The 13,780-nt window shown below is 36.1% G+C and overlaps 7 protein-coding genes across 7 annotated transcripts; 5 read left to right on the forward strand and 2 right to left on the reverse strand.

The window, feature by feature from the left end:
- Window positions 1-461: 461 nt before the first annotated feature.
- On the forward strand, window positions 462-2,265 carry RO3G_06232 (pyruvate kinase; the record flags this gene model as incomplete). Its single annotated transcript, XM_067660822.1, has 8 exons — window positions 462-488; window positions 556-598; window positions 653-735; window positions 786-1,277; window positions 1,328-1,419; window positions 1,478-1,505; window positions 1,563-2,091; window positions 2,147-2,265. The coding sequence occupies 8 exons, from the start codon at window positions 462-464 to the stop codon at window positions 2,263-2,265; spliced, it is 1,413 nt and encodes a 470-aa protein (XP_067516923.1).
- A 1,169-nt stretch (window positions 2,266-3,434) lies between these two features.
- Window positions 3,435-4,655, forward strand: RO3G_06233 (uncharacterized protein; the record flags this gene model as incomplete). The annotated part of the gene is made up of 1 exon (XM_067660823.1): window positions 3,435-4,655. One exon carries the CDS (start codon window positions 3,435-3,437, stop codon window positions 4,653-4,655), a length of 1,221 nt encoding a protein of 406 aa, XP_067516924.1.
- Window positions 4,656-4,988: 333 nt separating this feature from the next.
- On the reverse strand, window positions 4,989-6,573 carry RO3G_06234 (uncharacterized protein; the record flags this gene model as incomplete). The annotated part of the gene is made up of 2 exons (XM_067660824.1): window positions 4,989-6,396; window positions 6,515-6,573. The coding sequence occupies 2 exons, from the start codon at window positions 6,571-6,573 to the stop codon at window positions 4,989-4,991; spliced, it is 1,467 nt and encodes a 488-aa protein (XP_067516925.1).
- Window positions 6,574-6,991: 418 nt separating this feature from the next.
- Window positions 6,992-8,212, reverse strand: RO3G_06235 (uncharacterized protein; the record flags this gene model as incomplete). Its single annotated transcript, XM_067660825.1, has 1 exon — window positions 6,992-8,212. The coding sequence occupies one exon, from the start codon at window positions 8,210-8,212 to the stop codon at window positions 6,992-6,994; it is 1,221 nt and encodes a 406-aa protein (XP_067516926.1).
- Window positions 8,213-8,895: 683 nt separating this feature from the next.
- On the forward strand, window positions 8,896-9,245 carry RO3G_06236 (uncharacterized protein; the record flags this gene model as incomplete). The annotated part of the gene is made up of 3 exons (XM_067660826.1): window positions 8,896-8,918; window positions 8,982-9,144; window positions 9,189-9,245. 3 exons carry the CDS (start codon window positions 8,896-8,898, stop codon window positions 9,243-9,245), a joined length of 243 nt encoding a protein of 80 aa, XP_067516927.1.
- A 355-nt stretch (window positions 9,246-9,600) lies between these two features.
- Window positions 9,601-9,900, forward strand: RO3G_06237 (uncharacterized protein; the record flags this gene model as incomplete). Its single annotated transcript, XM_067660827.1, has 1 exon — window positions 9,601-9,900. One exon carries the CDS (start codon window positions 9,601-9,603, stop codon window positions 9,898-9,900), a length of 300 nt encoding a protein of 99 aa, XP_067516928.1.
- A 1,680-nt stretch (window positions 9,901-11,580) lies between these two features.
- On the forward strand, window positions 11,581-13,020 carry RO3G_06238 (uncharacterized protein; the record flags this gene model as incomplete). Its single annotated transcript, XM_067660828.1, has 2 exons — window positions 11,581-12,791; window positions 12,843-13,020. 2 exons carry the CDS (start codon window positions 11,581-11,583, stop codon window positions 13,018-13,020), a joined length of 1,389 nt encoding a protein of 462 aa, XP_067516929.1.
- Between the last annotated feature and the right edge of the window lie 760 nt (window positions 13,021-13,780).

The raw sequence follows: 13,780 nt of genomic DNA on the forward strand, positions 1-13,780 counted from the left end.
TGTACAAAGAATGTCCAAGACTAGAATATAAGGCATAAAGTATCTTTGAAATGGTACCTATAACTGTATGTCAACTACAGTTTAAATATAGTATTACTGTCATGATATGCACCGTACCATTTCCTGTTTAAGAGTTTGTATCCAGTAAATACACCTATGCAAATATAAAAAGGGAACGATTTATTTGTTTTGTTTTTTTTTTGCTTTTCTTATTTTTTCAAAATAGTTTATTAAATGGCTCCTCTTTCCAAACCCGAGATTACTTCAAACATTCAATGGGTTGCTCAAATGAATGTTGATGTTGAGCCAACTCACGGTCGTAAAACATCCATCATTGGAACCATAGGTAACACTTTTGTTATCATTACGCGTGTGTATTCATAACAAGCAATACAGGTCCCAAAACCAATAGTGTTGATATGATTACTCAACTTAGAAATGCTGGGTTAAATGTTGTTCGAATGAACTTTTCTCATGGTTCTTATGAAGTAAGTACATAATAATGTGGTCCAGGTTCGTCACGGGTAACTCATTCGTTTCACAAAACGTCGTTAGTATCATCAATCTGTCATTGAAAACACTCGTAAAAGCGTTGAGAGTAAAGTGTTTATTGAATTTCCATTAGAGTCATTGGTACTTATTTCTTTTGTAGTTTATCCCGGACGTCCAGTTGCTATTGCACTTGACAACAAAGGTCCTGAAATTCGTACCGGAAACATGAAGGATAATGCCGAGGTAAGACGAAAATAGGGAGGGAATAGAGAGGAAGTCTAAAGAAAACCAAGATTCCTATTGTTATTGGCCACGAAATGACCTTTAGTGTTGACGACCAATATGCTGATGAAGGAAACGAAGAAATAATCTATATTGACTACAAAAACTTACCTAAAGTGATTGAAGTTGGTAAAACAATCTTTATCGACGATGGTGTTCTTTCCTTTGAGGTATTGGAAATAAACGAAGACAGCGTTCGTGTGATTGCCAAGAACAATGGAAAACTTTCATCTCACAAGGGTGTCAATTTGCCAAATACACCAGTAGACTTGCCTGCCTTATCAGAAAAGGACAAGGCAGACCTAAGATTTGGTGTCGAACAAAAGGTTGACTTTATTTTTGCTTCTTTTGTTCGTCGTGGTCAAGATGTTCGTGATATTCGAAAGGTCTTAGGTCCAGACGGAAAGAATATCAAGATTATTTCAAAAATTGAAAATCACCAAGGCGTTGAAAATTTTGATGATATTCTTGCAGAAACAGATGGTGTCATGGTTGCCCGTGGTGTAAGCCTTTCATATAAAACTTGATCGTAGTGTTAATGATGATTAAATAGGACATGGGTATCGAAATCCCTCTGGAACGCGTCTTTATTGCTCAAAAAATGATGATTACAAAATGTAATCTGGCCGGTAAGCCTGTTATCTGGTAAGTAAAATCGAATGTTTAAATCAGCTCAAACACAAACTATTCTTTATTTACATAGTGCAACCCAAATGTTGGAATCCATGACTGTAAAGTTTATTAAATCCAATCTTGAAACTTTAAACTAACTGTTTTCTATGTTCTAGTACAACCCAAGACCTACACGTGCTGAAGTATCGGATGTGGCAAACGCAGTTTTAGATGGTGCTGATTGCGTCATGCTTTCTGGTGAAACAGCAAAGGGCAACTATCCAGTAGATGCTGTGAAAACAATGCACGATATCTGTAAACTAGCTGAATCCGTACTTTGCTATCCTGCCATATTCAATGAGTTAAGAAACCTTACTGCATTACCAACTGAAACTACCGAGACAGTTGCTTGTGCTGCTGTCGCGGCTGCACATGAGCAGGATGCTGGATGTATTATTGTGTTGACTACTTCTGGCAATTCTGCTCGTTTAATATCCAAGTATAAGCCTAATGCACCTATCGTTGTCGTCACTCGTAACCCTCAAACCGCACGACAAATTCACTTGTATAGAGGTTGTTTCCCTTTCCTTTATCCAAAGGCCTCATCTGCTATCACTTCTCTCTTAAATTCTTCTTCTCAAGGTCATTTAAGCCCAGTTGAGAATGCACCTTGGCAAGAAGACGTTGATCATAGAATTCGATGGGGTAAACATGAGAACTGCTAAAACACATGAAAGATATGCTTATAAGCTTTATATAGGAATGGAACAAGCTATGAAGTACGGTCTTCTTAGTCGTGGTCAACCTGTTGTTGCTGTTCAAGGATGGAGAGGTGGCCTCGGAAACACTAATACTCTCCGTATTATTTATGCTCCATGAGTCTGTAAGAATCTGTATTAGCTTCCAGACAAACCATAAAATAAAAACCTTATTTTGTTTTTAAAAAAAAAGTGGGATTATAATATCGTGGCTATTCATGCAAATCTACTTTATAATACAATTATCCGTTCAATAAAGTATGACATGATCAATTTTAAGCTTCCTGTGAGTCTCAATTAAACAAGGTGATGCTATTTTTCTTACCAAACAAAAATGAAAGACGATAAAAAACAAATTGTTGATAACAACAGACACCAAGAAAGATACAAAATCGTACCAGATAGCATAAAGATTTACCCCGGCTGGAATTATCATGTTAAGGAAGCCTATAGAAGAACAAGCTCATCCTATGTATATCAATGCTAGATTTATATTAAGCAAAGTTTTATAATATATAGCTATTACTATTAGTACTGATTATGTAAGATTAAAACAAGAATATGAGTAAGAAATAATTGTGCAAACTTGATTTGTATCTAATTGGTTCAATTCTATAGTGAAAAATATATACAATTGCCAGAACTCAAACACGTACCGTGATACAATAATGGTTTTAGTTTCGGATAACTTTGCACAAAAGATGTGATTTCTTTCAGGTCAATTGATGTTTACATATATTGATTGATCAATTATGGGTAATATTAATCAAAGGATCATTGGTACTTTATTAAAAATAACAGGCTTAGTTTTTAAAAGACTATTTATAATACAGCGCAAATGAACACTTTGATACTTGATTTATATCAAAAGACCATAGTATCAGTCTAGATCAAGTGAAATTGTTAAGCATATCCTCACTTCTTAAATGATATCATTGATCCCTTAACTTTTAAATTTACCCGCTTTACAGTCATTTCAGAAAGTAAAGTCGCTGATTTTAAGTTTGAAGTCGTGCAAAAAAATTGTGCGTTCAACAATGATGTCGACTGATCCAAAAATAAAGTCATGCTCACGTGTCACGAATCTCGTTTATTTTTAATTGTCGTTTAGTAATTATCCAATAAAATTCTTGGCATTAAATTGCTATAAAAAAGGGGACAATTTTCTGTGTCGATTTAACTTCTTTCTTCCTATTTACAATTTATTTTTACAGACATTGAAGATGAGTATGCAATTTTTTTTATGAAGATGGGCAAGGGCATGTTGTTGATGAAAATGGAGATGAGCCCATGGACCTTGTTGTTGACGAAGAGCTATTCGCTATCGAAACAATAAGCTCTCGTACTCAATTTCTAATCAATAAACCTCCAGAGAGACACCTTCATATGATGCTCCCAGCTGCAGCTGAGAGGGATAGTGAAGATGCTGCAATGGAGCTATCTAATAAGCGGCAATACACATTTTACTCTGATGACGAGAAAACAAGATTTTTTCATTTATTTTTTAGTAAGTGCTTAAGTGCAGCTGCAGCTGCAAGACAGTTAGGGATTCATGTTCGTGCGGCCCAGCGATGGGTCAGACGTTATCGCAAAGATCCGGAAAGTATTTTCGAGAAAAAGAAAAGATCAGGTCGACGTCGTATTCTTGGGGAGGAGCATAAGAAATTTCTTTTAAACTACATTGATGATAATCCATCTGCTGTTGTAACTGAAGTTGTAGAAGATTTGAAACAAAATTTTGTAGATCTAAATGTTTCTCGTAGTACAGTTTACAATTTTATGACAACTCAGTGTAATCTTTCCATTAAGCAGGCGCAATTCCAACCAGTGGAAAGGAATAGCGAGGAAAAGATTCAACAACGCTACGACTGGGTCCAAAAGTGGCATCAAACCGACCTGGATTTCACAACAAATTGTGTCTTTCTTGATGAATCAGCCTTTCATATAAATCTAAAACGAGGTATGGCTTGGTCAAAGAAAGGAACGCCTGCAATAGTTACAGTTCCCACAACCAAGGCGAACACAACATCGATTTTAGGTGCCATATCCGCCACTGGTCTGATTAATGTTAGTTTGAGAGTTCCAAAACGTATTAAAAAGAGAAAGCTTGGGAGTGAGACGAATGCTTACAGCACAGGAACAGTGACAGGGCATTTTTTGAGCTTTTTAAAGGCTACTCTTGATGAAATGGACAAATATCCAGAATTGAAGGGGCATTACCTTGTCATGGATAATGCTCCTATCCATAGTTCAACTGATATAGGCAAGTATATTCACTCTCGAGGATATCGATATACTTATCTGCCTCCATATTCTCCTGAATTGAATCCAATTGAACAGTTCTGGTCGGTTGTCAAGAGTAAAGTCAAGCGAAATAAGTTCTTAGAAAAAGAATCATTAATGACTAGAATTGCTGAAGCCTGTGACAGTTTATATCTCAGTGATTTCAAAGGCTTTGTTTCTCATTCTGCTAAATGTTTTGGTAAATGCCTCAACAAAGAAAAGTTATAATCACAAGTTGCACACCTGTAGAGGAGCAGAAGAGCAGAAGAGCAGAAGAGCAGAAGAGCAGAAGAGCAGGATAATCGTGAATCCTGATTGGCCAGAACTCCGTTTTTCAAAAAAAAAAAAAAAAAAAAAAAAGAACGAAGCTGAATTGCAAAAGAAACTTTTTTCGACGGAAATCGTTGTTGTTGTAACTCAATCACGAGGATTTTATGAAAACATGCAATGATAGAGGATACTGATATGAAACAGGTAACGGAAATGATAAAGGATATAGAAGATAAATGGGACAAGTAAGGAAAAAGAATGGAGTATCGATAATCAATGAAAAAAAAAAAATCAGCTCAGAAAGTCAAAAACTGCGTTCACCTGTTTTTGCACAGACAGGTTGCATGCAACGATGGATGGCATCATTTGTTTTGCAAGTTCTTCAAGATATGCATTCAGGTTTTGGTTATTCAATATGGGAATATTATCGTTTTGACCAATGAGATCGCGGATCTTATCCATGACTTCCTTCGTTTTACCACGCGCGTCGAAATTTACATCTTCTTTGTTCAGTGTGGCCGTGTTGCCCTGTTTCATTATTTTCACCGCAATCGATCGGAATATGACTGCCGGAGAGTTTCTCCCTCGATCATGTTCAGCAATTGTAAAGAGAGTATAGGGATGACAGATTGTTGATGACGTCAGAGGGCCGCTTGCTCGACACAAGGTGTAGATGGTAGCATAGTCAAAGTGGGTTCGTAGTTGACGCAGTTGGCTTATCATACTACCGTGGCTTGATACACATGTTGCCATTGGGTTAGAGAGAATCGTCCTGGCTTTGTTCAAGCACTCAGTATCCACGAAGATTCTGCATGCCAGCGAGTCTTGCATGTTTTTGAGTAAAAAATTGGTCGTTATTCCACCAATGGAAGCATGGTGCTTTTCATCTAGACGGATGCTTGATGTGACCAAAGCATTTGAGACTTCCGTACCAATGACCAGCTTATGACCTTCACGTCCTTTCAATAATACTGGCCAGACACCATGATGGATGGTTTGAATCGGGGGAGGATGTGACGTGGCAACGACGCCATCTTTCATTTTGCCGAAAGTTTCTCGATGCTGATCGATGCATCTTGTTCTCCCATACATTTCAATGGTGTTTATCATCAGTGCTTGATTATTACGCGAATTAACAAGGATCGAACCGGCCAATACCACTGCCGAAAAATATTTCACTTGCGGGTAAAACTCCCAATCTTTGTTCATCATTGAGCAAACTTCGTCGGTCAAACGCTCATACTTTCGTTGACGTAGCAGATTGGCATACGGAGACTGCGCGATAATCGTCATTAAATCTGTATCAATCGGAGGGGTACATTTGACACACAAATTGATACTACTTTCAACATCTCCAAAAGGTCGTTTTAATGGAAGAATCGGGTGAATGGTGTCGTGCTTCGACACAAGACGACGAATAACAGTTTCATGAGCGAGCGCATTGTGTTCCACGCCTTCATTATCAATGACTGCAAATGGGCGTAGATGCATATTATCAAGAATATGAAGCGATTTGACCTTGTCTTCCTTGTCGCTGTCTTGATCTTGGCATGCATAAATGATCGCGTCATCGAATGTTCGGCGCATGCTGGATGAAATAGTTGAAGTTGTCATGGGCGAAACTTGCAAATCCAACGATGGTTCGATGATGGGTAATTCAGCGACTTTCACGCTGTATCCTTCTTGATGTAAATCGTCACTATCGTCATTAGTATCATTGTTTCAGCCGTCGTCTTCTGCAACCAATACGCCCTTTGTGTTTTCGCTAATTCTCAAAAAAAAAAATCAGACACTGGATTTGCGAGTTGTTATCTTACGTTTCACAGGAAGTTTTTCCTTCATGAATGTGTTTATCGATATGGTTGCCAAGTAACATCAAGTTATCAAAAATGTCGCTACAACACGGACAGGCGAACATGATGGCGTCCGCATTATTCTTGTGCCCTGTGCGTGTGTATTTTTGGGGAATGTTGGGAATGCGTTTCCCCGTATCCAGTGAATCAAGGACGACATTCTCCACTACAGCATAATGACGTCTCAAGTTGTTTTTACGTTGGAATCCACCTTTTTCACATTTGTGGCACGCGTTGTCGATGAATAAACGAAGCGTTGTCATGACAATTATAAAAATTGAAAGGAGAGGTTCATTTTTAGGACCCCTTTTTTTTCGTTTTCTTCTGTTGTTTTTTTGCAAAACCGCTGCCCAATCAGGATTCACGATTATCCTGCTCTTCTGCTCTTCTGCTCTTCTGCTCTTCTGCTCTTCTGCTCCTCTACAGGTGTGCAACTTGTGATTATAACTTTTCTTTGTTGAGGCATTTACCAAAACATTTAGCAGAATGAGAAACAAAGCCTTTGAAATCACTGAGATATAAACTGTCACAGGCTTCAGCAATTCTAGTCATTAATGATTCTTTTTCTAAGAACTTATTTCGCTTGACTTTACTCTTGACAACCGACCAGAACTGTTCAATTGGATTCAATTCAGGAGAATATGGAGGCAGATAAGTATATCGATATCCTCGAGAGTGAATATACTTGCCTATATCAGTTGAACTATGGATAGGAGCATTATCCATGACAAGGTAATGCCCCTTCAATTCTGGATATTTGTCCATTTCATCAAGAGTAGCCTTTAAAAAGCTCAAAAAATGCCCTGTCACTGTTCCTGTGCTGTAAGCATTCGTCTCACTCCCAAGCTTTCTCTTTTTAATACGTTTTGGAACTCTCAAACTAACATTAATCAGACCAGTGGCGGATATGGCACCTAAAATCGATGTTGTGTTCGCCTTGGTTGTGGGAACTGTAACTATTGCAGGCGTTCCTTTCTTTGACCAAGCCATACCTCGTTTTAGATTTATATGAAAGGCTGATTCATCAAGAAAGACACAATTTGTTGTGAAATCCAGGTCGGTTTGATGCCACTTTTGGACCCAGTCGTAGCGTTGTTGAATCTTTTCCTCGCTATTCCTTTCCACTGGTTGGAATTGCGCCTGCTTAATGGAAAGATTACACTGAGTTGTCATAAAATTGTAAACTGTACTACGAGAAACATTTAGATCTACAAAATTTTGTTTCAAATCTTCTACAACTTCAGTTACAACAGCAGATGGATTATCATCAATGTAGTTTAAAAGAAATTTCTTATGCTCCTCCCCAAGAATACGACGTCGACCTGATCTTTTCTTTTTCTCGAAAATACTTTCCGGATCTTTGCGATAACGTCTGACCCATCGCTGGGCCGCACGAACATGAATCCCTAACTGTCTTGCAGCTGCAGCTGCACTTAAGCACTTACTAAAAAATAAATGAAAAAATCTTGTTTTCTCGTCATCAGAGTAAAATGTGTATTGCCGCTTATTAGATAGCTCCATTGCAGCATCTTCACTATCCCTCTCAGCTGCAGCTGGGAGCATCATATGAAGGTGTCTCTCTGGAGGTTTATTGATTAGAAATTGAGTACGAGAGCTTATTGTTTCGATAGCGAATAGCTCTTCGTCAACAACAAGGTCCATGGGCTCATCTCCATTTTCATCAACAACATGCCCTTGCCCATCTTCATAAAAAAAATTGCATACTCATCTTCAATGTCTGTAAAAATAAATTGTAAATAGGAAGAAAGAAGTTAAATCGACACAGAAAATTGTCCCCTTTTTTATAGCAATTTAATGCCAAGAATTTTATTGGATAATTACTAAACGACAATTAAAAATAAACGAGATTCGTGACACGTGAGCATGACTTTATTTTTGGATCAGTCGACATCATTGTTGAACGCACAATTTTTTTGCACGACTTCAAACTTAAAATTAGCGACTTTACTTTCTGAAATGACTGTATACCAACTTTAACGTGGGTAAATGATTGTTACACTGTTTTTTACTCAGAGTTTCTCACAAACGTTAAAAAAATTCGATCCCAGTTGAAAATAATTCAAGCAAAAGTTTTTATGTGGTTCTCTCCAGCAAAATATCTGACCAGTCGGTCAACATAGTCATGCAGCGATCATCGGCAGCAGAGCCGCCTATTAGATTGAAAAATATTCCCTGGTCCCAAGTAGTGGCCAGGAGGTGAACAACGAACTGTAACTGTTTCGTGAAGACACATGATACCCAAAAACAACCCAATTTTGTACGTTACTTACGCTCTCTAAGTTTCAACTTAATGGACTTTTAAGAAATCCACACCACCACAGAGTATGTCAACTCTATCAATGTACCAGTAAGTTCATGCTGTTGTATTTTGTCAAATACACTACCTGTTAACTATTCTTTTGGTCTATAGTCTCTGTATTAATGGCATAATTGATATCAATGATACCTCATCTGGTTCACAAATGATCATGCTTGGAAAACACGCAGAGAACTTTTTATCTTCAAAATTCAAATACCACCATGATGGTCTAAAAGACTACAACATTGGCGGAATTATCAAGAGCTTTAAGAAAGTAAGTCTAATAGGCCATGTTTTGTATTGAATTTATTATTTTAGTCAACTAATATATCTATAAAGACTAAAAATACACAGACAGCCAAACAAGTGCATTAGGCGATAGAGGGTTATAAGCCCAAGAACAATTCCGAGAGGGCTATCAAGAAATATATAGTCATGTGTAAGTTGAAGAAACGTTTAAAGAATGAGTCTTTACTTTGTGTTCTTTTAGAATGGAACAACATGCATTTAAATTTTATATGTTTTCTGAAGAGTACCTGTATGATTGCTCAGAACAGCCATTGATTGTGAAGTTCTGGGGTACTATATTTGTAACCTTCTTCTCCAAAAAAATTGATGTGTCTCTTCAATGTTAAGGTATTAGAAATAAATATAATGTAATAAAAGCATTTGTTTAGACTTGGTTTATAACAGGAGTGATACCATCTTAGATGGTTGCAAAACGGACTCGATGACCTCTCGTCTGAACTTGAGAATCATCATAAATGGCAAGAAAAAGCTTGATTGTTGTAATGGCGAGTTTGCTAGACGAGCCGCCACAAATGAATCTAAGCTTTATTATGACAATTCCAAGGCTACTTTAGCTGCCAAATGCCATCTCAACCATATCATCACCACTGCCCCTCATTTGACACCAAAAATTATACCAATGATCACTATCTCAATTATTCAGATCATGGGCTTGAGCTGCCACGTCTGTTGTTTATCTCTTGTTGATAAAGGCCTGTATGCCGCACAAGACATTTATTAGATGAATTACCCAAGAACACATCACGAGATCAAAAGCGGTGCTATTCAAAAATTGAATGATAGGTTATCGCTTGTTGAAGTAAATAAACAGAATATTTCTAATACTATAATTATGCTTAATAGCATTTCTTTTTAGAGTATGACAAACAACATACAGGATCTGCAAGAAGAATAGTGTAGAGCAGGCAATGATGAGATCAAAATACGATCATGAAGAAGAAGAAAAAAGAAAGCTGTGTAGCTGAACACTATGTCTCATCCGTTATTTCGTACAGTGATGATGACGACAATGAATAAGAGGGTGATGACTTATAATAATACCAGCAACTGTTAAATTGATTTAGATTTAATATGGAAGCAATCCCCTTTTAAAATTTTATTCTTTGATCGCATTGTCCTTTCTTTTCTTCGTCCATAAAGAAAAGTTTGGTTGTATTATAACTTAACTACTCGCATCGCTTTATTATCTAACTCATACATATACTTTTTTCTGCTCCTTATGCTTATATTTTTATTATTGCTGCTTAATTATTTATTTTTGAAGAAAGTGTAACCAAATTAAATAAACACATTTACTTTAGAAAACTCACTCTTATAATATCTATACGCAAAGCTAAATTTAAAATACGCAAGAAAATTGGAATACGTAAACATAGTCCGAAAATTCAATAAAATATCGAAAGATACTTTTCGAATTTCATACATCTCTCAAAGAAATTTATGGGGTGCTTAACTAATCTATGACAGCACTTTTCGTAGTCATTTTAATAGGCGGTTTTGAAATAAAAGTGAATGACTCACTAGAGCTACGTTTTGTTGAAAAATCAATCCTTTGATATCATTAATTTCTTATGGATTTATACTGAAAAAACAGTACCAAGTCTTTTTTTTTTCTCTTTAAATGGCGTCATTAAGGATAAGTTGTAAAGAAATGTGGCTGACAGAGTGTATCTAGACCATGCATAAAATATAATCACCAGTTTATTAATAAAAATAAAATGAAGTGGTATTGCTATATTAATTGATTAAGAAAGAGTAAATAAACTTTATGTAGAAAAATAGTATACTGTTACAGCCATAGCATGAAAGAGAATGAAACAAAAAGAAAACATGAAAATGGTTGACTGTTCCACATGAAAACATTCATCCTGTCTTAGAAAATGAATATTGTACAGTTCATAAACGAGTTTGAAACCTTTCTTTTCTTTTCTATGAAAGGAAACTGTATCATTCTTTTTTAAAATACATGCTATAATAAAGACTATAAATACAATAAAAGATAAGAATATAAAGTGACATGATAGAAAAATGGTAAAATATTCTTTTTTTTTTTTCAACTTTTGCTATAATAATTGGTTTGCTTATAGTTGTAAGGGCCGGTTTGTACGTTAATATGTTTCTTTCTCACATTCATTTTTTGTATTTATTATCACATGTATGAGTGTAGTGATTGATGATAAACAAGAGACATTTCATTGGATAAATATATCGCAAGTGTGAGTAGAAAAGAAGAATTGCCCCTTGTTTCTTTTTTCTTTTTTTTTTCTTTCTCCGCTAATAAACAAGAATAGAAATTTTTATTTTAAATTTTCTTTCTTTTTTTGCCTTTTTTTTTTAAAAAAAAAAAAAACATAGAAGCAACAACAACACTGAAAAAAAAAAGAAAGGACCGATAACACAAATGGCACCTATCATTTTAAAAGTCAAAGAAACTACTAAGTCTTTACCTTTTGGTAATTTGGATTCAACAGAAGATCTTTCAAAAACTTGGAGAGTCTGTACCAAAGTAAAAGATTCACTCGAAAACGGCTCCAGACTCGAAAATTTATCTTGGAGACTTTGGTTTTCACATAATGTAAATCAAAAAAAGAAACCTGTTACTCCTGCCGTCTCTGCTTTTAAGATTCCCGACGACTTTGACTTTAATAAAAAAAAGAATAAAAATATCCAAGAAAAAGAAATTGAATACAAGCGAAATTTGAAACTCCAGCAACAGAAGCAAGCACAGGAACTTTTGCAAGAGCAATTCACTCTTCAAAAATTCACGTCAGATCAAGAAAGTGGCCAAGTTATTGAGCTGAATAACATGTTCAAGAGCTGCTTAAATACCAATACTACCTCAGTTGAAAATGCCATTACCACAGCAACGAACCAACAGCAACCGATGAGTACAAATATCCTGATGGAACAAAATTGGCCAATAGGCAATTATGCTTTATCCTGTAATCAAGACTATTCCCAACAACAAGCTTTTTACAACCAAAGCTCTGCTCTTTACGTTTCGGCGGAAGCAATGCCTCCTATACCAATTGGAACTCTTCACAACAGGTTATTAGCTACCTTACCAAAAGAGACACTTGAATCTGCAGAAAGACTGATACTATCATCAGCAGAAAATGATTTATTTTTACAACAGCAGCAGCAGCAGCAGCAGCAGCAGCAGCAACAACAACAATCATCTTTTATTCAGTCAACACCTAATACACCATTCCTTTCATTTTCTTCTTTCTCATCTCCCTTTATTCATCAGCCCCAACAACCATTATCACAGCAACAGCACTTGACGCAGCAGTCTTTGCCACAAAACCAACAGCATACACAAAACGCATATCATTCTTACACTTCTCCATTATCAAATACTGCCAATGATAACGATGATAACATGTCTTATCAATCAAAATCCTTGCCACCCACTCGAGCCTCTTCTCCTACATTTCACCCACCCTCGCCATTATCACCTTTGAAGAAAAACTCTCATATGAAAAGAGGACCTATTAGTAGTTCACCTGCCGAAGGAAAGACACCGATCTGTAGTAACTGCAGCACGACAACCACTCCTTTATGGAGAAGGTCCGCCGAGGATGAACTACTTTGTAACGCTTGCGGACTCTAGTAAGTATCCTATTTAAGTAAAATATAACATCTTCTCATGTATTTGAATAGTTTAAAGTTGCACAACACACCGAGACCAAAGCATTTGAAACCGCAGTCTTCAAGAAAGGATGCTAAAGATGAAGAAAGTTTTACCCAGCCAATATGTTCAAATTGTGCCACATCCACAACACCACTTTGGAGACGAGATGTGGATGGTTCACCTTTGTGTAATGCTTGTGGTCTCTAGTAAATAGGATAAAATATGTGCATGATGTTTTATTTTTGACTGATTTTTTATTTGTAAAAAGCTTAAAATTACACCATGAGAAGCGACCGCTTTCGATGAAAACAGATAATATTAAAAAACGACAAAGAACCGAGCAAACGTCCAATAACGAGAATAAATTAAAAGAAAGAAAGAAAATGAATAATAAATCTGTGGAAACAAAAGAAACGACATATCAGTTTATGGAAGGCATCATTCATACAAATAAGACTGAAAATAGCTCCGAATATACTCCTTTTAGTTCATTTGGCATAAATCAATTCAATTGTACAGCATAAAATATTCTCTTTCTTGATTCCCACTTGTTTTTATATATACATTCATAATAAAAAAAAATATTGCAATAATGTATCTAAAATAAGAACCCTTGCACAGACACCTTTGTCTCTTCCGCATGTAAACTTCGTCTGTGATACAAATATTAAAAAAAACTTTTCAATATTTAATTTTATTTATGAAACTGTAGTAAGTATGTTAGCATAAATAAAGAGAAAATTCATAGAAGTTGCCATGGCAATATAAGTGGTTAGTAAACTACGACGCGTAAATTTGAAATTAAGTTGTCAGGTTAGTTTATCACTACAAGTTTGTTTCACATGTGCATGTTCGTTCTTTATTTGGGTGTCAACCTTCAATTAAAAGAAAAAAATCCCCTCATTTCATGCTCAGATAAAATGCAGAGCTTCAATGACAGTAATGGGCTTAAAAATACGGGGTTCCT

Source organism: Rhizopus delemar, genomic scaffold (genome assembly GCF_000149305.1).
Source record: "Rhizopus delemar RA 99-880 supercont3.4 genomic scaffold, whole genome shotgun sequence".
NCBI classification, from domain to species: Eukaryota; Fungi; Mucoromycota; class Mucoromycetes; order Mucorales; family Rhizopodaceae; genus Rhizopus; species Rhizopus delemar.